The sequence below is a fragment of the Marmota monax genome, unplaced genomic scaffold (assembly GCF_021218885.2).
Source record: "Marmota monax isolate L192 unplaced genomic scaffold, Marmota_monax_Labrador192_F-V1.1 WCK01_AAM20220418_F8-fsc00057, whole genome shotgun sequence".
NCBI classification, from domain to species: Eukaryota; Metazoa; Chordata; class Mammalia; order Rodentia; family Sciuridae; genus Marmota; species Marmota monax.
In genome coordinates, this window is record NW_026693933.1 from 9,315,871 (window position 1) to 9,341,958 (window position 26,088).

Here is a 26,088-nt window from a genome sequence, read left to right on the forward strand (position 1 = left end):
TTTGTAGAGCTTGGGGCTGAGAACCCTCAGCAAATTTTGCTAGCCCTCCGGTAGCCACGCCCCCGGTAGCGGGTGCAAGAGACCTCAGTTGTCAGCACTGGTGGGAGCGGTAGCCGGGAGTTCCGCGCTGCGGGTCCCATGCCACTCCTGATTCCCTTGGTCTGGCTATCGCGCTCACGGGAGAGCTGGGAGGGGCCCTTAAGGTTTCCCCGATGTGTGGAGAGGGAAGGCTAGGGGATTACACACCTGTCGCCGCTGGTTTCAATGAAGTTATCTCCTCCGCTGCATTCTGGTGACGTCAGTTCTCTGCCATGGTGGTATCCCATGCAAATGGCGACAGTTCATTCCCTTTGCCGGGTGACCAATGCAATGGGTGGGTCCTGACTGTCTCTCCCAAGCCCCGTTTCAATCCTGTGGCCACTGCCTATGAAGGCTCGGTTGGCATTAACCTCCGTAGGATCAGAAGGTCCCACCAGTTGTTTCCAGGCTCGTTGTGTGTTCTGAGAGGCCCAGACTGTTTGCCCCAGATCCATGTCAGCTCAGCATTGCCTAGTGATCCTGAGCAAACAGCATTTAGACGGTTTACGACTCCCTATGCCCGCACAGCTAAAGAGGTCAGAGACTTGATCTGTCTGCGCCCGCCGCCATGTTGGATCCCTCCAAGTATAGTTTTAATTAGAGTTTAGTATGTGTAACCTGGAACATTCTCAAGGGTAATAAGACCAATGTTTTCTGTTGTAGAATTGTTGGTGAGGACGATGGAGGAAAACTTTTTACTCCTGAAGAATATGAAGAATACAAAAAGAAAGTTTTACCTATGCGCTTACAGAACAGGTTATTTGTGAGCTGGCGATCACCAACAGGAATGGATTGTAAACTCGTTGGCCCGGAGACACTGTGTTTTTGTACACATAGGTAACATAGTTTATTGCTATTTTCTCATGACTAGAAAATAAGAACAATAGCAAAACATATTCTCCTTCCATAAGTAATAATGTGATGATTAAGAAACATTTAAAAATAGGCTTTGGGCTGGGGCTGTAAATCAGAGGCAGAGTGCTTGCCTCACAAGTGTGAGGCACTGGGTTCGATCCTTAGCACCACATAAAAGTAAACAAATAAAGGCACGCAGTCTATCTACAACTAAAAAAAAAAAAAAAAAAAAAAAACACTTAAAAAATAGGCCTTTACATAAAACAATAGAAATACCTAAAAGTTTTTTGTCATTAAATTTTTTTTTGGTTCTATTCTTTTAGATTCATAGACTATGCCTTAAGCACCTCTGTTTTCTTGGTGAACAAGATATTGGTGCTCCTGTGGCTCTGTTGTGGATCTTTCAGTTTGGCTAGGAAGGAGTGTCCACCTGTCCCATGCTACCCATTGATAAACAATCATTCCTTCTCAAATTTACTAATCACCCTTCCCATCCTAAAGAACAGCTGTGTTGATACTTTATTTTAAGAACCTTTCTTTAGAAATAAAAACATAAGCATACACTGCTTTTGTTACAATGTTTGCTTTTGGTTACAAGGATCATGTTCCAAGAAAATCACAGGGGCAAAGAGGTTAGGGGGCTCCAGTCCTTAATGCAGGCTGCCTGGGTCTGAGGTTTGCATTTCTCTGTGTACATGCTCTACTTCAGATTTTTGCTACTGTCTCACAGTTGTAAAGATCAAAATGATCAAACTACTTCACAGAAAGACCACTGAACCTATTATGTGTTTTCAGGCAACAACTTTGATTTTTTGTTCTGAGGAAACCACTAACGGGTAAATTTCTTGTTTTGATAGGAATTCCTGGGGCTCATTTTTGAGAGACTTTTTGTGTAGTTGCTGTTTACAGTTGCACTTTGCCAGAGGTTGTTTTAGGCAGTTGCTAGGATGAGTAATGTGTATACAGATTGACTTTAAGTTTATCTAGCAATCTCAGTTAAAAACATTGTGATGGATGGAGGAGAGGCATGTGTTGCTATCTTTTATAACTGAAGAAGGGTTTGTTAATTTTATGATAGTTTTATAATTCTTAAACGATTTCATGCTGCTTATAGAAAAGAAGATTCAATGAAACAAAGAGCCTAAACCTGAAAGTTGATTTTAAAAAAATAAATAAATAAACTAGATATCATGTGAGGAACCATTTGCATCCCAGAAATATGTAAATAAATTTATTATCAAAATAAAGAGTTTATTTGATGAAAAAAAAAGATTTCATGCTAGTTTCTTATCTATATAGCATTTGTAGAGCATGGATTTGACCCTCAAAAACCCAGCCAAATTCAATGGAGAAACTTGTAGTACTGAGTTTTCTACTCAAACTATTTTTTTCCCCTTGTTATCGAAGTGAGACATTGTCATTAAGGAAAATGGGGAGGAATATAGAAAAGTAGAACACACACCACCCAACAGCCAGTTGCTGTTATACTACTAACTTTATCTATGTAATTTTTTCTTTGCATAGTTCATTTAGTTGTTGGTTTTGTATGTATATAAAATATTAAGCTCTTTTTTAATGACAGAATCACAGAAATGTTTATACATTATTATAGTAATCTCAAACGAGATTTTTAATCCCTGCGCGATACTCCAGCTAGCCCAGTGGTGTTCATCATGTGTTCACTGAGCTTTGAGCAAGACTCAAGGGTGCACCAGCTGGAAGGGCAGGTTAAGGGAAGAGAAGGGGGCCTTCAATTCCTGCTTTCATCTATTTTACATACAGTGTTATGATTCCGTGAAAGATTTTATTTGAAGAAAGGGTTTAAAAAGTTTGAAAACTATCCTCTAGTCATTTGCTTATCTAAACCCATATATGTGTGAATATGCATATGTACACTTGTACACATATGGTATATATTTGCTATTATAGATACTATTGTTAATATTGTCTTTATGCACAATGCTTTTTCTTTATGTGTAATTATTTTCTTAGGGTATTTTTTCCAAAATGAACTTTCTGTGTGAAAAGATGGCTTTATTAAATTTCTTGAAGCATTGTTAAATGCAATTGGTTCTTCTTTTACTCTCTCCTCAGCCACTATATGCAGTTGTAAATTACATAATTATAAACTACATGTATTTTTTAAAAAGGTGGCTCTTTTTTCTAAGTGAAAACTATTATGTCATTGTTTAACCTAAATTTCTTAGATCCTTATTAAGAATAAGACAAATTTAATATTATTTTACTAAGTGGCTCCTTCTGAGAAGGAGTAAAAAATTACTAACAATCTTTTAACAGAATTTTAGTTTTTAAAATATCTGAGGTTTACTTTGAAATAAAAGTTAAAATTATATTAAAATAAGTTGCAATAGTACATACATATGGAGCCTACTTCAATTTAAAAATCAAACCATGAAAATAAATTTAAGTAGTGCATTTAATCAAAAGCATTTTTTTAAATACTTATTTCTTTTAGTTGTAGTTGGACACAGTATCTTTGTTTATTTATTTGTTTGTTTGTTTTTGTGTGGTGCTGAAGATGGAACCCAGGGCTAACGCCTACCGCTAAGCCACATCCCCAGCCCCTCAAAAGCATTTTTATAAAGAACCTTTTTGACACTCTCAGGTTATGCATACATATCAGAGGATCTGCATTGATGAGCAAGTATTTTATGTATCTTGGTATTTCTATGAAACTTCTTATATAACTTAAAATAAAAATCTAAAAGTATGAAGATTCCCTCTGACCAAAGCTGACAAATACTGCATACAGGGGAGTTTGTTTTCCTTATTAACAAGAATAGCAAAACCAAACAAAAAAGAATTGTATTTGCATGAAAGAATAGAGATTGTAACTTTTGGTAATACCTGATTGTGTTTGTATGTCTTCCCTTTCTTTTTTCAGGTATAAGCAACATAAAACTGACTTTGAAACAATTCCATAGCAGCGCCCTATTGATCTGCCTTGCCAAGTGATTGGCTGCCAGTGCAGGGCTTACCTTTTCGTGCCTTTGAATGGCACGCAGCCTGTTCGCTGCAGATGCAAGCACTTTGCTGATCAACACAGCCCTGCACCTGGTTTTACATGCAATGCATGTAAGTTACACTATTATTCATAGCCGCAGGTTGGTTGAATTTCTCTATTATTGAATATTGAATGTGTCTTTGTACCAGTTTAATCAGGTACAGACCTCAATATTAAAGAGCTAAGCAGACTGGAATAGAGCACAGGAGGGAGGGTGTCTATGTGGGGCTAAAGTGGCTTTGGTTAAAACAGAGGTGGATGTGGATAAGGAACTCAAGGAGGACCCTCATTAACTCACACATATTATCCAAATTATTCATGGCCCTGGATTATTCCTTATGATCATCCTATTTTATAAGAGCTTCATGCATGAAATTACATTATATGTGGATTTACTTAACACAAAATATATATTTAATTTACTTACACAAAATATCTTTATTACTAGGGCACAGTGGGGCACACCTCCAATCCCAGGGGCTGGGTAGGTTGAGGCAAGAGGATCTTGAGTTCAAAGCCAGCCTCAGCAATGGCGAGGCGCTGAACAACTCAGGGAGACCCTGTCTCTAAATAAAATACAAAATTGGGCTGGGGATGTGGCTCAGTGGTTGAGTGTCCCTGAATTCAATCCCCAATACTCATTCCCCGAAATAAAATATCTTTATTAATGATCCAACCCTGACAGAAACAACTCTTCCTATTCTTCTTTTCAACAAAAGCCTAAAAGAGGAGGAGTCAAATGGGCATTCACATCACATCAGTTCATTCAGCAAATAAATCAGAGCACCTACTCTGTCCTAGGCACTATCATTCCAGGCACTGAAATATAGTGGTAGGCATGAGCATGACCTTCCTCACTTGCAGACACAATTCAGCCTCTTGGTATTTTGGTCTCTTGATATCTGCAATTATCTCTTCATTTTGAATTTTATCTTATCTTGAATTGAAAAAAAAACAACTAAGCAAAATTTAATGTATAGATACATAGAGTTATTGGTATGCTTAAAAATCATGAACTCTAACCTCATAAGTTAATGGGAATAGATTTTATTTAGAGAATTATAAGACACGATCCAATTTGATTCAAAAATTTAAAAAGTGGGAGTTTAATCAACTAAATTTTTCTTGTTCTTCTCTCCTGCTCCTTCCTCTTTTGTTTTTCTTGTTTGGGGGATCAAACCAGGGCCTTGTGCATGCTAGGCAAGAACTCTACCACTGAGCTACAACTGCAGGCCTCAACTAAGTTATTTTTCAGATTTAAAATATATAAATGTCTGTGTATTTTTTAGTTGTACTTGGATACAATACCTTTATTTATTTATTTATTTTTATGTGGTGCTGAGGATGGAACTCAGTGCCTTGCACATGCTAGGCGAGTGCTCTACTGCTGAGGCACCACCTCAGCCCCTTTTCAGATTTCTAAAAAGAATTTCACACATCAAATACTTGAGCTGAGTCAGGCGAGGTGGCGCATGCCTGTAATCCAGTGGCTTGGAAAGCTGAGGCAGGAGGATCTCGAGTTCAAAAGCAGCCTCAGCAAAAAGTGAGGTGCTACCATCAGAACCTGTCTCTAAACAAAATATAAAATAGGGCTGGGGATGTGGCTCAGTGGTTGAGTGCACCTGAATTCAATCCCTGTCATAAAACAAAAATCTTTGGGGGCCTGATATGATACTCACAATTTTTCAGATTGGGGAGTAGTCTATGCAAATATTCCAAAATCCAAAGAAGTCTAAAATCTGAAATATTTCCAGGCCTAAGAACTTTTGATAAGGGAAACTTAACCTCTAAAACATTTTAATTGAAAGAAGCAGGAATGAACATGTTTCAAAGACTTCATATAAGTGTTGGATAAAGAAGATTTATGTTCTCTTCTCTATTTTTGAGAGGTATGATCTGGTTATGATTCTGCTAATGATATATTCTGGCTTCCATTCCAATATGGCTTGTTTTTTTTATATAAAAACTTTATTTAGATATAATGCACATCTTTAAGACATACAATTTAATGATTTTAAATATATTCATCAAGGTGAATCTTGTGCAGGTAACAGCATAATACATTTTAGAGCATTTTCATTACCTTAATAAGAAACTCCATATTTGTTAGTAGTCATTCCTTATTCCTATCTCTCTCCACCCCTTTGCAACCACAGTCTACTTTCTATTTCTATGGATTTGCCTATACTGGACATTTCATGTAAGTTAAATCATAGGATATGTGGTCTTTTGTGACTGGCTTCTTGGACTTAGCATAATATTTTCATGACTCCTTGGTGTTGTAGCATTCATCAGTACTATCCTTTGGATCTTTTTTGGGTTTATGGGTTGGTTTTTCTGTATGGCTTTTATCGGAGCTGATCTGTAGGGTATTCCACATGATTTCAACCTGGACCTGCCCACTGGGCTGTCCCCATCATATGTGCATTTAACTTGGGTTTTGAGGACAGGGCCTGCATTTCCTATACTGCATTCTTTAACTTCGTTACTTTAGTCCCAGCTGGTTTTGCAAAAAAAATCTTTCCTTCTATGTACCTTATGTATGCACTTACCACTTCACCATCTTTCAGCAGTAAGAGCAGTGGCCTGCAGGGAGGTCAGGGGCACTGGGATAAAGGGTCAGAGGATCTAGATTCAGCCATCTTTGGCCAAACCATATCCTTTGGGCGGACAGTACAGTCCCTGAACTCTAAACATGTAACGTCTTTTACGTCTTTATTCAGGTTCCAAGTGTTCAGGATTCCATAGCTCTTTCACGTGTGCTTGTGGTCAGCCTGCATATGCCCATGACACAGTCGTGGAAACAAAGCAAGAAAGAATGGCTCAGGGAAAACCAGTGGGACGGGATGTTCCTTATGCAGCAATGGGAGGATTAACTGGTTTCAGCTCACTGGCAGAAGGCTACATGCGATTAGATGACAGTGGGATCGGTAAGTGATGACAGATGAATTGTGATCTTGTCATGATTTTTATGGTGCTAACAGTAGTGAAGTCTTTGTTGAGCAATTTTTGTTCATCATGTTTATTTTTTTAGAAAATATTCCCTCAGTTGATTGTTAATCTTTAGAAGGTTTCATTGCCACTATGTGATACATTGTCATTATATAGAAAATTTAGGAAAAAAACAAGGAAAAAGATCATTTCTACTTCAGTACCTGCACGTATCCCAATTCATATCCCCATTGTTTGTGATAGCCAAATAATGTTTATTTTATTCGACATGATACGGTTTACTTGTTACCCTATTTTATCCTGTTTTTAGCATTATAATCATCTCATTTTGGAAAACTGTAGGCCTATGCTCATGTGTGTATATGTACCTTTGCCTGCATACATGAAATCACATCTATATAAAATTTGTCCATACATGTATATACCCCCATATATCTTCTGTGTACATGTAAGTCTAACTAATATAGGGGAAGGTTTAATAGGATGTATTCTAAACTCTTGAAGGTAGCTGTAAACTTAAGAGAGTTGAGGGGGACTGGGGAGGTGAATATGTTCCCTGTCTACATTAAACACTTCTATGTGGGAATTTTATTTTCTTTTTACAACAAAGATATATTTTATTTTTACATTAAAAATTATGTAAACATACATGTATACTTTCTTGTAAAACTTCAAACAATAGAAATTAAATATAAAGTCCCATTGTACACACTTTTCGTTACACCACTTTCTTTCCCTTACGCCACTTTCTTTCCCTTACGCCACTTTCTTTCCCAGAGAGTAATTTGCTGTCATTAACTAACTTAATTTTCTCTTAAGCATACATTTTTACAATTTACTTCTTTTCCTTAGAAAAATTTTGAGGCCTATTATGTCAGGAAATATGAATTTATTTCATTATTTTTCATTGCTACACAGTATTCCACACTGGAGTTTATCAGTTTAGCTTCCTTGTTCATAGCATTTAAGTTTCCATATTTTTTGCCATTACACACAATCTTGTCCAGAAAAATACTTGAACTTGCTTCCTTGTTTCCTTTTATGACTTTGACTTTAAGGTAGCTATAGGGAAGTAGAATTGCTGGGGTGAAGTGTGTGCGCATGTGAATTTTTAATATATGCCGAATGCAAGTTGTCTTCCCCAAATGCAAACACTTCTCTTTTTTTCTCTAAATATTTATTTTTTAGTTATAGGTGGACACAATATCTTTATTTTATTTTTATGTGGTGCTGTGGATGGAACCCAGTGCCTCATGCATACTAGGCGAGTGCTCTACCTCTGAGTCATAATCCCAGCCCCAGAACTTGTGCCGCAGTCCGGCTGCAGCAAAATAACCGGGGGGGTGACGAATAACTTGTGTCTCGAAATGGCCATTTTTCCTCTCGCCCTATCTGCCTAGGGACGAGCAGATTTGCTCCCGTCCTATCTATGGACGGGCAGCTTTTATTTTCATCACTTACCCCCAAGTGTCCCGGGGCTCCCCGTAACGGGCCACCAATGACATCATCAGCAAAAATACCCCAACACTACCACAAGTCGCTGCACCAACAGATAGTTCACAAGGCATACAGGTGAGCTCGCAATGTGTCCAGGCAAGTTCTGCAAGCAGTTCAGTGATGGCTATTGTAGAAGCTGTAGATTGGTTTTATCTTTGACTTCACCAGCACTGGGATGAAGATAGGAATTCTGGCAATAATGGCTAAAGAAAAATTATGTAACATTACAGAAGGCACTAAAAGAAAACAATTTTCTTAACAATTTACATTGTCTTCACCGGCACTGGGATGAAGATAGGAATTCTGGCAATAATGGCTAAAGAAAAAATTATGTAACATTACAGAAGGCACTAAAAGAAAACAATTTTCTTAACAATTTACATTATCTTTAAGAGAATTATTAAATATAATGAAAAGGAAAGGTGAAAGTAAACAAACTGATCTGTTAACCTTCTTTTTTGTTTACATATTAAAACAATCCTCAACAGTTGTTTACCCAATTTAAATTAAACCATATAAATCACGTGAAAAAAAAAATATTTGGATCCATTTTATCATGAGCGCTCATCATATATGATATATGGACATACATACATTCAAACATATGACACAAAACACAAGTGTGCACACATAATATAATACATACAACACATAACATTATAGTAAAGGCCTTATAACTTTTTACAGGTGAAATCTCCATTGCAATGTTTAAAAACTCTACAGTCAAAAAATAGAACTGATCAGCAAAACATTAACCTAGGTCTGTATGAGCTCAAAAAACAAAATAGAACTTCATGATATGGCAAAGGGCAATAATAAAATAGATATTGAAAAAAGCATCCTGGTTCTGTTGCAGATGTAAGAATAGCCAAACTGGAGTTTTGGATATCGGTTGTTATGGATTTGAGCCAAATCATCTTCTTTTTGGTCTGTAGAAATCGCTTTAGTTAATCTTTCTGGAATCCAAATCGGCTGCTGTTCTCCCTGTGGAAACACACAAACAGACCCCCGACTCCAGAAAATTATGGGGTCAGGACCTTTCCATTGTCCTGTTAGAATATCCTTCCAAAGTACCTTGGGCTTATGCACATTTTTTGGACACATATGCCTTTCCGCAGCACTAAGTCCTGATGAATCCAAATTTAAAAAGTTTAGAGTAAAAAGGGTTATTTTGAGTTTATATTTGGGGAATATATACCCCTTCCCAATTCCCTCTTTTTGCTTTAATAAGTACATTTTAATAGTTTGATGAGCTCTTTCAACTATGCCTTGTCCCTGTGGATTGTATGGGATTCCTGTTATATGAGTAATGCCAAATGTTGAGCAAAATTGTTTAAAAGAGGTAGAAGGATAACCAGGGGCATTATCTGTTTTTAACTGTTTTGGAACACCCACAGTGGCAAAATTTTGTAAGCAATGAGCTATAACATCTTTAGTTTTTTTCTCCGGCATGAAGGGAGCCCATCAAAAATCCAGAAGAAGTATCAACTGTAACATGCAAATATTTTAATTTTCCAAATTCTGGCAAGTGTGTGACGTCCATCTGCCAAATATGGTTAGGTATCAATCCTCTAGGATTGATTCCAAGATTAACTTGTGGTAAAAAGGTCACACAATTTTGACATTGTTTTATTATTTGTCTAGCTTGTTCCTTAGTTATTTTAAAACGCTTTTGTAAAGTATTAGCATTGAAATGGAACTTTTTATGAAAATTTATAGCTTCTTCTAGTGTAGAAAAAATATGTATGTCATGTGTAGTTTTATCTGCTAAATCATTGCCCAAACTAAGGGCTCCAGGCAATCCTGTATGTGCCCTGATATGTCCTATAAAGAATGGATCTTTTCTGTCCCAGATTAGACTTTGTATAGTGGAAAGCAAAGAGAAAACAGTAGAAGAAGGGGAAATCCTACCAGCATCTTCAAGAGATACTATAGCATTAACTACATACTGACTATCAGAAAATAAATTAAATACAGAATCTTTAAACATCACAAAAGCTTGTAATACTGCATTAAGCTCTACCTTTTGAGCTGATTGTTTGGGTACTAAAAATGTAAAAGTTTGATCAGGGGTAACTACTGCTGCTGTACCATTATTTGACCCATCAGTGAATATATTTGGAGCATTCATGATAGGTGTTTTTCTTGTCATTTTTGGAAAAATTACAGAATGCAATGACCAAAAAGACAGTAAAGGATTAGATGGTAAGTGGTTATCAAATGAAACATTAGATTTGCACATGATTATTGCCCAAGTATTTAACTCATTAGCTAACTCATCAATTTGATTCATAGTATATGGAGTAATAATTTTATTGGGAGAAATTCCAAACACTCCCTTTGCTGCTTTTATTCCTTTGAGTATTAATTGTCCTACAGCCTCAGGATACCTAGTAAGAATAGTGTTAGGAGAATAAGATAAATGTATCCATAATAATGGACCTTCTTGCCAAAATACTCCTGTAGGAATATTTTTTGTTGGTAGTACAATGAATAATAAAGGCAAACTTATACCAATTCTATCCAAATGCATATTTTCCATTTATGTTTCAATGATTTTTAATGCCTTTCTTGCTTCAGGCGTTAACATTCAGGGTGAATTTGGATCTGATGGACCTTTTAGGATATCAAATAAAGGTCCCAATTCTCCTGTTGGTATACCTAGATAAGGCCTTATCCAATTTATGTCTCCTAATAACTTTTCAAAGTCATTAAGTGATTTGAGTTGATCTACTCGTATTTGAATTTTTGGTGGACGGACCATGGTTGAGGATAATAGAACTCCTAAATAATTAATTGGAAAATTTAATTGTACTTTATCTATTGCTATCTCTAGATTATAATTTTTTAATAAGTTTGTAAGTGTGGCATAACATTCTAGCAATGTGTTTTTATCTTTGTGTGCTAATAATACATCATCCATATAGTGAAATATTTGTAGTTCAGGATTTTGATTTCTAAGTGGCTGGATTACTTTGTTAACATAAATTTGACACATAGTTGGGCTGTTAGCCATCCCTTGAGGGAGTACTTTCCATTCATATCTCTGATCAGGACCTTCATGATTCAGTGCAGGGATAGTAAATGCAAAATGTGGACTATCCTCAGGATGAATTGGAATTGAAAAAAAACAATCTTTAATATCTATAACTAAAACATACCAGATTTTTGGCAAAGCAGACAACTGAGGAATCCCTGATTGAGCAGGCCCCATAATAACCATCTCATTATTAATGGCTCTTAAATCTTGCAATAATCTCCATTTACCAGATTTCTTTTTGATGACAAAAATGGGAGTATTATGGGGAGATACAGAAGGTTGTATATGTCCTTCCGCTAATTGTTGTTTGACCAGGTCATGGGCTGCTTGTATCTTTTCTTTAGTCAGGGGCCACTGAGGAACCCATACTGGTCTTTCTGATTTCCAAGTAATTTTTATTGTCTCAGTGGCCCTTTCTGAAAATCCAACCCATGTCTGTCTGTTCCTTGATCTATTTGTATTGGTGCTGCTATACCTTGTTCTTGTTTTTCTAATCTTTTTCCTTTCCTAAAACCTTGTCTAGTCATAATAGTGGGTGCATTTTGGTTGATGTTATTTGTTAATGTCAAACCTAATTGATCTAGGACATCTCGTCCCCATAAATTTACGGGAAGATGATCCAATACATATGGCTGTATAGTTCCTTCACATCCTTCAGGATCCTTCCAATCTAATACCATTGCACTTCTATGGGGATTAGTCGCCACTCCTAGGCCTCGAAGCGTTTGAGTGGCTTGTTGTAATGGCCAATGTTTTGGCCATTCTTGACGAGAGATGATGCTAAGGTCTGCACCTGTATCCAGTAGCCCATTAAATTCATGTCCTTGAATATTTAGTTTTAGCATGGGGCGAGAATCTAAATTTAAAGAAAGCATAGCCCAATCTACACCTGTGGAGCCTAATCCCTTGGAACCTCTTTCTACAGTACGACTGGAAAATTTATCATGTAGGCTGGGTATTATTAGTAACTGTGCTATTCTATCTCCTGGTGAAATTACTGATATACCCTTTGGAGAACTGGCTATAATTTTTATTTCACCTTCATAATCGGGAGCAATTACCCCAGGACTTATCATAAGTCCTTTTAGAGTAGAAGAGCTGCGTCCCAATAATAAGCCTACTGTTCCTTTGGGAAGAGGTCCTTTCACCCCTGTGGGAATGATTTGAACTCCCATCTCTGGAGTTAGTACTGCTCTGGCGGAGGCGCAGATGTCCAACCCTGCACTCCTTCTGGTTTGTCTGATGAGGGATCTGATGGACAATGTGTCCTGGGCACTACCCTGATGGGGTTGCTGGGTTCCTCCAGTGCTCCGTATATTTGTGGTTTTGGGCCCCGGAGCATTGGGCCCCCCTGTCCATTTTTTGGCAATGGAGCCCGATGACTTGTTTTCTTTCTTGGATATTTTTTTACTTATAGTTGGACACAATATCTTTATTTTATTTATTTTTATGTGGTGCTGAAAATTGAACCTTGCATCTCACCCGTGCTAGACAAGTGCTCTACCACTGAGCCACAACACCAGCCCCTAGAACTTGTTTTGTTTTGTTTTGGTTTTTTGGTGCTGGGTATTGAACCCAGGGCCTTGTTCATGCAAGGCAAGCACTCTACCAACTGAACAATATCCACAGCCCAGAACTTGTTTTTAATTCCTCTAGTGGTGATTCAGCTTACCTACTTTCTCACATTTGAGCTCATCATTGATATTTCTAAACTTAATTTTTGCCGGTCTGTTGTGTGAAATTGTTTATTGTTTCAATTTGCTTTCTCTAGTTATTAGCGAGATGAGGAGCTTTTCATATTTATTAGCTGTTTTACTCTCTATGAATTGTCTGTTCATATTTTTGCTTGTAGTTGGACACAATATCTTTATTCTATTTATTTTTATATTTATTTTATATTTTTGCTTGTTTTTCTCTGTTATCTTTTCTCATTGATTTATGCAAACTCTTCTTTATATATTCTGAAAATTAATCCTTTCTTTCTTTCTGTATTTTGCAGATATTTTCCCCCAATCTGTCACTTGTTTTTAATCTTTTCTTTTTCAGTGTTGGGGATCAAACCTAGGGCCTTGCACATTCCAGGCAAATGCTATACCACGGAGCTATATCCCTAGGCCCATCTTTTAATCTTAGGGGAAAAAAGTCATAGTTTTTAAATTTTGGACAGGCCTTCCCTATTCAAATTTATTCTTACTCTAGTTTTAGAAACATACTCTTCTTCATTTTACCTTAATATGCAATTACATTTTTAGCTTTTTCAGGCATTTGGAATTTTTGTCTTTTTTTGTGAAACTATGAGGTAGTTATGTCTAACTTCAGGTTTTGTCCAAATTGGTGGACAGTTATCCGACACCATTCTTTGTCAAATAATAGGAAACTTTTTCATAGTCTATCACACTTGTTATTTTGTATTGCTGGCCTGATTGTCTGTCCTGTGCCAATATTATGTATACAAAATTTTGATGGCTTCATGGTGTTTTGATATTTGTTATTCCTCCTGTTTATGTTCATCTTCTCAGATTGTCTTGATATGTTTATGCATTTTTCTGTTCTAGGTAGTTTAGATATCTAACTTGTTAAATTCCGTAAGTAAAGTAGAATTTGCAGTTTTAATAGGTACATGATTGTAATAGGCTCATGTATCAGTTACAGAGAATCCAAATACAAGTACAAAGATAATGATGATGGTGGAGGCTTTGTGCCAGGGGTTATTCCAGCCGTTTCATGTGTATTTCCTCATTTAATCCTCCCAACAACTCCATGGGTTAGAGTAGTCTTATTTTACACACTAGGAGACTTAGCACAGAGAAGTAAACAACTTCCTTTTGTTTTTTTTTAATATGAGAGTTTTATGGTTATACATAGGAGTTGGGTTCATCTGGATATATTCATGCATGCGTAGAAACTGATTTCAGTTCATAATCTCCCTGTTCCTTTGCCCTTTTCCCTCCTGTCCCACCCCCTTCTCCTTCCTCTACTCTCCTAGACTTCCTTTCTCTTGCCTATTAGTGTTTGATTGCTTCTTTAGGTCATCTTATTCTTCCCTCCCCCTTTCTTTTCTTTTACTCTAGCTTCCACCTATAAGAGAAAACATTCGACCTTTGAGTTTCTGAGTTTGGCTAATTTCACTTAGCTTGATACCCTTCATTCCATCCATTTACAAGCAAATGCCATAATTTTCATTCTTTTTAATGATATTTAGGACTCCACTGTGTGTGGAGTGTATAATACAACCATATAGTAAGTGTGGGATATATACCACAATTTCTTAAGCCATTCATCTATTGAGAAGTAAGCAACTACATAGAAGTTAACAGCTTGATCTGGGTTCTTCAGCTAATGTTTGGTTTCAACCTACAGAACGTTATGGCCTCCATAGTTGGCCTCATTATTTCTGTACAATTTACCATATTGTTTTTATTAATACAACCTTAATTTTATTACTTTAGAATTTTTCTGAGTCATTCTTACCTTTTAATTTTTACTGAATTATAGCATCTTTTTGTGAAATTATACAAATATGAATTATCATTTTAATTGAGATCACATAGAGTGTGTAGCTTGACTTAGAAATAATCGATATTTTTGAAATGTTGTCATTTATCTTCTTCTGTGAAGCTAAGTGAGATTCTGAAATTGTTTTTCTAGAAGTCCTGCACAGTTCTTAATTAAGTTTATTTCTAGTTATTTAATCTCTTTTAAAAATAGCTATCCTGGGTTGGAGCTATAGCTCAGTGGTAGAGCAGTTGCTAGCACGTGTGAGGCTCTGGGTTTGATCCTCAGCACCAAAAAAACCCAATAAAGATAAAGATATTGTGTCCATCTATATAACTAAAAAAGAAAATACATAAGTGTAATGCATGTTTTTTCTTCCATTATGTTTTCTGTTTGTTTATAAAAAAGCAAATGTTTTCTGCTATTTTTATTATCAGTCTTATTACTTAATGTTAGAGTTATTAAACATATTTTACTATATTTTGCAAATAATGGTATTTTTGCCTCTTTCCAATATTTATGAACCTCTTACTTTGATTAATTTAATGGCTACTACTTTCAGAAAAATGCCAAACAACAGTGATAGTAGCTGGCATCGTTGCCTTTTTGTGATTTCTAGTATTTTATCACCCAAGTATCTTCATAGTATTCAGAAAGGAAAATCTCTCCTCTTGGCCTCTGAGGGAATAGAGGGAGAAGGTACGGAGAGGTGAGATTGAGGAGAGGAGATATATGCTTCCATACTTTGTTTTTGTCCTACAGTCAAGTGGGGGGGGGGGGAGCCCAGGGGTAGAGGGGCCCTGTAGCCATGTAGGCCCTTAAATAGAGGTGACCTCTGGCTGGGATGCAGTTCCTTTATGGTACACAAGGACCATCATTCCTAGCTCTCAGGGAATGCTTGTCAGGTAGCTCAAATGTGAGATAATGGTAATGCCATGACATCTGTCACAGGGGGACAAGGTGGCCCCAGGGCCAGAACTGAAGATGGGTCGTAAGAGCCAGGGGATCCCATAGAAGAAGTGGCAAGCTTTGAGGGAGTCTGTACTTCTAGTGAGAGTCAGTATGAGGCCACCAGGTCCTATCAAGCTGAGGAACCAAATGACCAGTTAGGCCATCCTTGAGCATCTGAGATCAGCAACACATGCATCAACCAGAGGACAGCACCAGGGCCTGAATGGGCCTGAACCTCCCCTCCCACTCCTATATTCTCATGTGCCACATGAGAGAGTGGCTGGGGACAGGAAGGGGGCCAAGAATTGGAAGGGCTGAACAATTTTTCTATACTGTTCACATTACAAGATGGGACTAACTTTAAAACCATTTAGGGCTAAAAGTTTCTTTCCTTCCCTGTGCCCATATGTGGGGACAGGGCTGTGGGGAAGTGGTAGTTTTGGAGGAAGTGCACATTTTCTCTGCATTTTTTCTTTTGGTCCAGAAGTCCAGGCACTAAGTACCAAGTCCAGGCACTAAGGTCTTTGTAATTTGTGGTTTGTGGATGGTATATATTTCCTTATGTCATTGGAGAAGGAGCTTTCTTGTTTATTTTTTATACTTTTTTGGATTTTTTTTTTTTTAGATCAGGAAAAGATTAAAAATACACTTAGCCTATCCTCGTCAACCAGAGATTTCTGGTTGTAACCATATTAGCGTTTAGTGATTTGCTGACATAGGTACACTAGTGGACAATATTTATTCATATAAAAAATATTTTGGAGAAAGGTGTTGAGAACTGCAAAAAATACTTTTTTTTAAAACCATTTTCCTTTATGTCACAGATAAAAATTGAAATAAAAATTCCTGTGGGTTTTTTTTTTTGAAATGGGATTTTGTGTTGTCCAGACTGGTCTTGAACTTCTGGGCTCAAGTGATCCTCCCACCTCAGCCTCCTGAGTTGCTGGGATTATAGGCATGTATCACTGTACCCAGCTAACATTTTCTTTTTTGTAGAAAGGAGTTTTCTGCTGGGCATGGTGGCACAAGTCTGTAATCTCAATGACTTTGAAGGCTGAAGTAGGAGGATCACAATTTCAAGGTCAGCCTAGGCAACTCAGAGAGACTCTGTCTCAAGAAAGCTAAAAAAAAAAAGTTTGTCAATGAGTCTTCTTAGATTCTAATTTACTTCATATTAGATATAATAACTTGTGTGTATCCCTATAAGTACAGATTTTCATTCTGCATGTGTTTTGTTCTCAGGTGCACCTTCAGTTGAATTTTTAAATTCCCCACTTACAGCCATGGACCACCCATTTCTAAAAGCATTGCAAGGACCATCTAGTTCTTCTCCAGAAACACTAACAAATGGTAATGAATTAGAGTGAGAAATATTTTTGGACGTAGTAAGCTTCTCTCTACTATTTCCACAATTTGACCTCAACGTTAAACTTTTATATTGGCACACACTGCAAGAAAGAAAGCAACTACATTTTTTATTGGGAAAAATAGATAAATCTGAGAATAACAAGGAATCTGATAATAATACTAAAAATTAAATTTTAGAACTTTTTCTTGTTCTATGGCTCTGGTGTTTGAATCAGAGTGCCCTCTAGTGGATTGATTACCTGCATACTTTGGATTCTCCCCAAGGGGATGTAATCCAGTGATAACCATGGGTTAGGAGGATTTTGCCATTCATATATTAAGAGCAAATAAATTCATTTTAAACAACTATTATTCTGTATTTCCTTTATTGAAAAAAATGAAAATATTGAGGATAGAAATTAAAGATTTTTTGGTTTTTGTTTTGTCGGTGGTGGGGCTCCTACCTAGGCAAGTGCTCTGGAAATTGGTATGGTATATTTTAGGTTTTAATATTTTAAAATGAGAACTTTCTTTGACTTTATTTGTATCTTCATACACCCTGACATTCTCCACAAGAGATTCTAATGCTGCTTAAAAAAAATCAACACTCAATGAAGCAAAAATTGAATGTAAAAAATGAACAACAACAACAACAAAACACAATCATGCAGCTTTCAAGATTGATATGATTGTTGCATTAAGCCTCAGTTTAGAATGAGTGTAGGGGCAGCCATAGCATGGGGCATGTGAGATGATTAAGTCCTTTCAACTTATTGGAAAGGAGAAAGCACAAGTTTCCCAGTGCCAATGCATGGAATACCAACACTGAATTTTGAAGAAGTTGGTACAGTGACCTTCAATGATGCAGTGGCCAAGGACATCCAAAAAGAGCTTTCGAGAGCTACTTTTCAGCAAGTATAGACTATGCATGCTAGTTTTCTGTAGTCGCCTCTGGTAAGAGTGATCCATGTACCACTAAAATGCAAGTCTGGGAAAGGGAGTCTGCAAGGACATAGTTTAAATGGTCCAACCTGATCCAGGAATAGACTCAGAGTTTCCAGAGGTGTGGATTTTCCTTTCATATTCGAAGCTTTCTCAACAAAGCTTTTGTGAAAGATAATTGACGATATGATGCACCCTGTGGAAATTTACTGGGGTTAGATGCTTTTATGGTTGCTGGTTGAGGGTGAATTTATATACTTTAGAAACCAGAAGAAGAGATGTCTAGGTTGATATTTTGTTTTGGAAATGAAAGCACCTAATGAAGACATTCATTTGTACTGAAGGTGAACTTTTCTCCATAGGCTTTTAGAGGATCTACAACGAAAACTAGATTCTCCTTACTGAAGCAGTTTTAAATTTGTTTTAGCCTACAAGCTAGTACTTCATTAATTTTACAAAATAAATACTATGAAAGATGGCTAAAATTCAAAGCGGACAGTATCATCATTTGATTGCCTATACAAGGCTTCAGTAAAGCCTCAGTAATTCAGACAGCAATGCATTACATCATGCATTTATCATACTTTTGTATTATATTATCCTTCATGTACAAAGCATAACATGGATTTCTAGTTGTAATGTCAAAAGTTGGACATAGCTAAGTGTACTCATATGGAATAGCTACGTTGCGTTAATACAGCCAGTTGAATATTTGAGAGAATGTTTGCTGCTATTGGTTTACTTCTGTCTTGTGATGCCATGCTTACTTAAAAAGAATTAGGTATTGGGACTTCTTGGGCCATTTCTCATTCAGAAAATAAAACATCACCTAGCAGGAAGAAATATTTCATTGTATTTTTTTTAATTCTGGGGGAATATATGTCATAAATATGTCATTACTTAGTTTTTTTCCATGTCGGTAGGCACAAGTAGTCAAGATTCTTCCTTAAGGAGACCTGATGAGGATGACATGGCTTTCTTTGAAAGGCGATATCAGGAAAGGGTAGGTTTTTAAGGAAATTCACTGGTATTAAGCATTTACTTGTAACAAATACACTATAGAATGATTATACTTTGAATGTGGAATATAAAAAAAAATAATTTGCAAAGTCTTTACTTATAGTTGGTGTTAGGCCTGGAGGTTTACATAGAATAATTCAGAAAGAAGCAGGACTAATGAATAATGTGATATATACTAAGATTGATTTATAGAGGTCATAAATATTGATTAATATACAAATAAAATAACAATATCAACTGTCAGCATATTTGTAAATTATATGGACTCCCTTCTGCCCTGCTGCTGGGAATTGAGCCCGGGGCCTCACTCATGCGAGGCAAGTTTTGTACCATTGAGCTATAACCCCATGCCCATGTGTATCTGGAATTTGTGTTTTCTTAAAGTACCAGATCTATTTATTTTTAAATTTAAAATATGTGATTGTCAGGGAGGGGGGATAGAAAAAGGATGGTTAACAGGTACAGAGGTATAGAAATAACTTCCAGTGTTCTGTAACATAGAAGGGTTTCTATGGTTGACAACAATAAAATGTACATTTCAACATAGCTAGTAGGATTTTAGAATGTTTTCAACAACTAGAGAAAATAAATGTTTAAGGCGATAGATATGCCAGTTACCCTGATGTCATTACACTTATGTACACGTAGTGAAATATCACACTGTGCCTCATGAATATATACAATATGTGCTCATTAGAAATAAAACATGTATCATAAAAACCGACAAATTGTCAAATGAAGATTGAATATACCTTGAATTCTTAATCTGTACTATTTCTTTTTACAGGTTTTTTTGGTTTCAAGTTAAAATTTCCTGATAGCTTTTTTTTTTTTAAAAAAAAAAGAGAGACCACTAAACAAAGGTCTTAACAATTGCTAGGACCCAAGCAGTGTGGTATGATGTGTTCCCACTTTCAGTGATGGCCAGTTTCATCACTTCTCCCCAGAGTGTGAAGGCCTGGAGAAGAAGCATAGTGTTTTGTTCATCTTTGTATTTTTCCTAGTACCTAGTGTACTGCCTTATATGTACTAAGTTTTGTGTAAGTAATTATTTATGGAAAAAAAAAAATTAACACATAATTGACATTTGCCTTCATGGATGTCAACTACAAAGACCTTTTTTATACTTCCAAAAGTTTCATAGCAGTGTTCATATTTGAGAAATTTGACTTTGGTTTTTGTTAAATGAAAGTCTGTTGGCTTAAGGCACTACGAGGGATGGCATTTCAGCTATATGGCAGAAACTGCTTCCTTTAGGACTGTTTTCTTGTTAGGGTATTATAATCTCTCCAACTAAGTAGCAAACCCCACAAAAGTAAAGGCTATTTTTTTCTTTGTGGTGCTGGGGATCAAACCCAGGACCTCATGTATGCTAGGTAAGCATTCTGCCACGGAACTACACTCCCAGGCCTCCTATCACTTTTTGTTGTATCCTCTATGACTCTTAGATAAGAGCTCATTGAATAACCACAGATATGAAAAAGAATACCAAATAAATTTACCATCCAAGAGCAAAGGAAATGAGTGGGAGATAGATTAGCTTAGCTTTCCTGATGAAGACTTTTGAAACAAATGGGGAGAGTCCTGATCAGTGTTTAAGGCTTAACTGGACAGTAGAACTTTTTCGAGATGGAACTATCTGTGCTATAGCCATTCACCATAAGTGCTTCTGTGAGTCTAAATTTAAATGACTTAAAATTTGAAATGAATTACTTCAGTCACACTACAAACATTTCAAGTGCCTAGAAGCCACATGTGGCTAGCGACTGCCTTAAAGGACAGCACAGATATTAAACTTTTCTATCTTTGCTGAAAATTCTTTGGAAAGCTCTGGCTTAAGGTTGTCTCAGTTTGTTGGGACTGCTGAAACAAAATTCCTAAACTGGGTGGTTTGTATATAATTTTATTTCTCAGTTTTGGAGGTTGACTGTCTTAGATCTAGGTGTGCAATTTCAGTGTCTGGTGAGGGCTGCCTTCTGGTCCACAGATGGCGCCTTCACATTATGCCCTCACGTGGTAGACAAGGCAAGGCAGCTCTCTGGGGCCTCCTTCACAGGGTGCTAATCCCATGTACAAGGTGCCAGCCCTCATAGCCTAATCCTTGCTTGTAGGTCCCACTTCCAAAGTTTCAGCATATGAATTTGGGGGTGGAGGTCAGAAACTTTTAGACCATAACAAAGAGAAAAGAGGTAGTAGGAGGACATCAGGGATGGAGATGAAATGTCCAGAGTGATTTTTAAAAACTGCTTTTTTTGCAGCCTCATTGAGGTTAGGGCTTATAATGAAATTGATCTTCATTCTTGGAACACACACATTCACAGATTGATTTTAATTGTTCTGGGTTCTAGAACTCTGTGTCCTCCAGAGGCCTGGGTAGTGTGACAGTGTTGAAGACATGCCAGTGTATTTGCTTGTGGGAAGATAATGAAAGGAGATCTTATTTATGAATGTTTTAAAGGATATTCCAGGCCCATCCAGAGTGCAGTAAACCTGGAATGTCTGGATTTATGAGATATAGTTCATAACTCTCCAGCCTGTGTGATTGATGGCTTTATGAGACAACTTATAACCTGTCTAGCCTGTATGATTAATGGTGTTCAAATCTAAGAAACCCCAACAGGAATGATTTCCTCTGAGTTGACATGTATCTCACACATCTGTAGTCCCTGTCTTTTACTCCAGAACTGTTGAGAGGAAAGGGACAATTAGCAAACTGTATCTCTTGGTTCAGGATCCCTCTCAAGAGCAGTGCTATGTGGGTATCTGGGTTTTGCTTCTATCCTTTGCCAATCACTGGTAACATTTGGTGTGGGAAGAATCTTATAATAAAAGTAAGTTGGTTTGGACAGTTGAAGCCTTGGTGGTAACATGGTTTAGCAGCTACTTTCAGAGGTTATTGAAAAGTTGCTTCTTTTATATATCAGGTCAAATTATTTTCTTCTGCTATGATGATGCTTGTTCTCTTTTCCCCAAGAAAGGAGAATTTTAGTAAGGAAACAATTATGAAAGATCTGCTAGGTGCAAGGTACTTTATGCAGGAATTAATTGTTTTAAACATTTTTTTAATAACTTTATCTTATTTATTTATATGTGGTGCTGAGGATCAAACCCAGTGCCTCACCAGTGCTAGGCAAGCACTCTACCACTGAGCTACATCCCCAGCCCCAGGAAATAAATATTAAAAGAAAGGGAAAGTAGGAGAAGGAGGTACTTGGGACTCTAGATGGATGTATTAAGTATTATTTTAAGTGAGTAAACACTGCTTTTGTTTGTTGTTTTGCATGTTTGCTGCATTTTTTTAAAAAAAGAGTTAATATACTTGGGCATGGTGGAACACACCTGTAATCCCAGCCACTCAGGAGCCTGAGGCAGGAAGATTGGAAATTCCAGGTCAACCTCAGCAACTGAGTGAGCCTTGTTTCAAAATAAAAAAATAAGAAGGCCTGGGGATGTGGCTCAGTGGTAAAGTGACACTGGGTTCAATTTCCAGTAGTTGTTCCTACCAAGTGTTACTGCAAATCTAACATTTGGCTCTAAATGAGAGGAGACAGGGGGAGCAGCAATTGTTGAGTACTTATTGATCAATTATATTGATCTATATAATCTTACTTATACCTTCACAACAACCTTGAGACATAGCTATTACTATGACTTTTTTTAAAAACAAATGAGAAACTATTGGTTAAATTACTTGCCCCAAATCTTTAATAAAGAGGTAGAATTCAAATGCTCTTCTTTCGCCCCCCAAAACCGGTAATCTTTGCCTTAGAGTAGGGTGTCCTTTGGAGGTCCTTCAGATGACCTGTTGACTGATAACAGTGTGTGACAGTGACATGAATGCATGGTTCCTGAATGAGGTTTGTTTCACAGAGGAGAGAGAAAATAATGAGGGAGAAGTACAAGTTAGATTTATTACTTTTATTATTGGGAATTTGTTGCTTTGATTTGATGGGATTGGATAGACTGGTTTTACCAGGTCCCTTCTGGTTTCTTCACACTATCCCTCCCAGGTTGGAAGCTAGGAAGCCTTGTCTCCACCTGCCATGCCCTTTATTTTCTGTCCACTTCTCTTGCCTATGAAAATTGAGGTGTGTGAATATGAGTGGGGGTAAGAAGTAGGTGGGCTTGTGCTCTTCTTTGTGTTCTTTAATCCCATGGGAAGCGTTTACATGTGTCTGAAATGTTAGAAGGCTGCCACTTTGTGAATGTATGCAGCTGCTTTGCCTGAACTCCAGTGGAGGAGTACAAGGCCTTTGGGAATATAGACACCAGAATTACAGGGAAGCATCCTTAAAGGAGTCCAGGTGTCAGAGACAGTCTGGCTGGCTTAGGTGCATTCTGTAACTGTAGGCAATGTGCACAGGCTGGATGTATAGTTAGGCTTTTAAGTATTAAAAAAATTTCTTTAATAGCAATTCAAGTTAATTGATCCTCTATTCTAAAGCAATATTTATTTATATATTATTTTTATTAAAATGCTTCTGTAAAGTTAAAATCACAGCATTTAAAAACAGGCAATCATGTCTCTTTAAGGATCGGATTTTGTCAACACGCATAAATCAAAGGCATTCCTGTATATCAGCGGCAAATCCTCTGAAATGGAAATGAGGACAACCACTCCATTCACAATATCCTCAAAAAAAAAAAAATAAATAAAATACTTGGGAATCAACCTAACAAAAGAGGTGAAAGACTTATACAATGAAAACTACAGAACCCTAAAGAGAGAAATAGAAGAAGATCTTAGAAGATGGAAAAATATACCCTGTTCATGGATAGGCAGAACTAACATCATCAAAATGGCGATATTACCAAAAGTTCTCTATAGGTTTAATGCAATGCCAATCAAAATCCCAACGGCATTTCTTGTAGAAATAGAGAAAGCAATCATGAAATTCATATGGAAAAATAAAAGACCCAGAATAGCAAAAACAACTCTAAGCAGGAAGTGTGAATCAGGCGGTATAGCAATACCAGACTTCAAACTATACTACAGAGCAATAGTAACAAAAACAGTATGGTACTGGTACCAAAACAGGCAGGTGGACCAATGGTACAGAATAGAGGACACAGAAACCAATCCACAATATTACAACTATCTTATATTTGATAAAGGGGCTAAAAGCGTGCAATGGAGGAAGGATAGCATCTTCAACAAATGGTGCTGGGAAAACTGGAAATCCATATGCAACAAAATGAAACTGAATCCCTTTCTCTCGCCATGCACAAAAGTTAACTCAAAATTGATCAAGGAGCTTGATATCAAATCAGAGACACGCCGTCTGATAGAAGAAAAAGTTGGCTACGATCTACATACTGTGGGGTTGGGCTCCAAATTCCTCAATGGGACACCCATAGCACAAGAGTTAATAACTAGAATCAACAAATGGGACTTACTCAAACTAAAAAGTTTTTTCTCAGCAAAAGAAACAATAAGAGAGGTAAATAGGGAGCCTACATCCTAGGAACAAATCTTTACTCCTCACACTTCAGATAGAGCCCTAATATCCAGAGTATACAAAGAACTCAAAGAATTAAACAGTAAGAAAACAAATAACCCAATCAACAAATGGGCCAAGGACCTGAACAGACACTTCTCAGAGGAGGACATACAATCAATCAACAAGTACATGAAAAAATGCTCACCATCTCTAGCAGTCAGAGAAATGCAAATCAAAACCACCCTAAGATACCATCTCACTCCAGTAAGATTGGCAGCCATTATGAAGTCAAACAACAAGTGCTGGCGAGGATGTGGGGAAAAGGGTACACTTGTACATTGCTGGTGGGACTGCAAATTGGTGCAGCCAATTTGGAAAGCACTATGCAGATTTCTTGGAAAGCTGGGAATGGAACCACCATTTGACCCAGCTATTCCCCTTCTCGGTCTATTCCCTAAAGACCTAAAAAGAGCATGCTACAGGGACACTGCTACATTGATGTTCATAGCAGCACAATTCACAATAGCTAGACTGTGGAACCAACCTAGATGCCCTTCAATAGACGAATGGATTAAAAAAATGTGGCATTTATACACAATGGAGTATTACTCTGCATTAAAAAATGACAAAATCATAGAATTTGCAGGGAAATGGATGGCATTAGAGCAGATTATGCTAAGTGAAGCTAGCCAATCCCTAAAAACACAAATGCCAAATGTCTTCTTTGATATAAGGAGAGTAACTAAGAACAGAATAGGGAAGAAGAGCATGAGAAGAAGATTAACATTAAACAGGGATGAGAGGTGGGAGGGAAAGGGAGAGAGAAGGGAAATTGCATGGAAATGGAAGGAGACCCTCAGGGTTATACAAAATTACATACAAGAGGAAGTGAGGGGAAAGGAAAAAAAACAAGGGGGAGAAATGAATTACAGTAGATGGGGTAGAGAGAGAAGAGGGGAGGGGAGAGGAGGGGAGGGGGGATAGTAGAGGATAGGAGAGGCAGCAGAATACAGCAGACACTAGTATGGCAATATGTAAATCAGTGGATGTGTAACTGATGTGATTCTGCAATCTGTATACGGGGTAAAAATGGGAGTTCATAACCCACTTGAATCAAAATGTGAAATATGATATATCAAGAACTATGTAATGTTTTGAACAACCAAAAATAAAAATTATATTAAAAAAAAGGATTTTGGCTTTAGTATATGGCAGCTTATTAACTGTGTGACATGGTTGTGATAAATAAGGCCTGAATCCAAATGAGGTATGTGCAATCTTTTGTTCCTTAGAATGGTCTACTACTTAGTAAATAAATGAATGTTTTAAATTTACAGGTAAAAATGGAAAAGGCAGCTAAGATGAAAGGAAAATCTCCGTTGCCGTCAACTACAAAACCTTCGTGAAGGCTGTTGGACAGCTTAAAACCATCATGCAAATACGTC

At 37.1% G+C, this 26,088-nt stretch overlaps 1 protein-coding gene across 1 annotated transcript; it reads left to right on the plus strand.

Annotated features, from left to right (window-relative positions):
* Positions 1-747: 747 nt before the first annotated feature.
* Fam221a (family with sequence similarity 221 member A) lies at positions 748-26,088 on the plus strand. Its single transcript, XM_058585350.1, is given in 7 exon segments — positions 748-915; positions 3,839-4,029; positions 6,682-6,888; positions 17,136-17,243; positions 18,082-18,084; positions 19,106-19,185; positions 25,981-26,088. Coding segments are annotated over 7 exon segments (756 nt in total). The 5' UTR covers positions 748-817; the 3' UTR covers positions 26,050-26,088.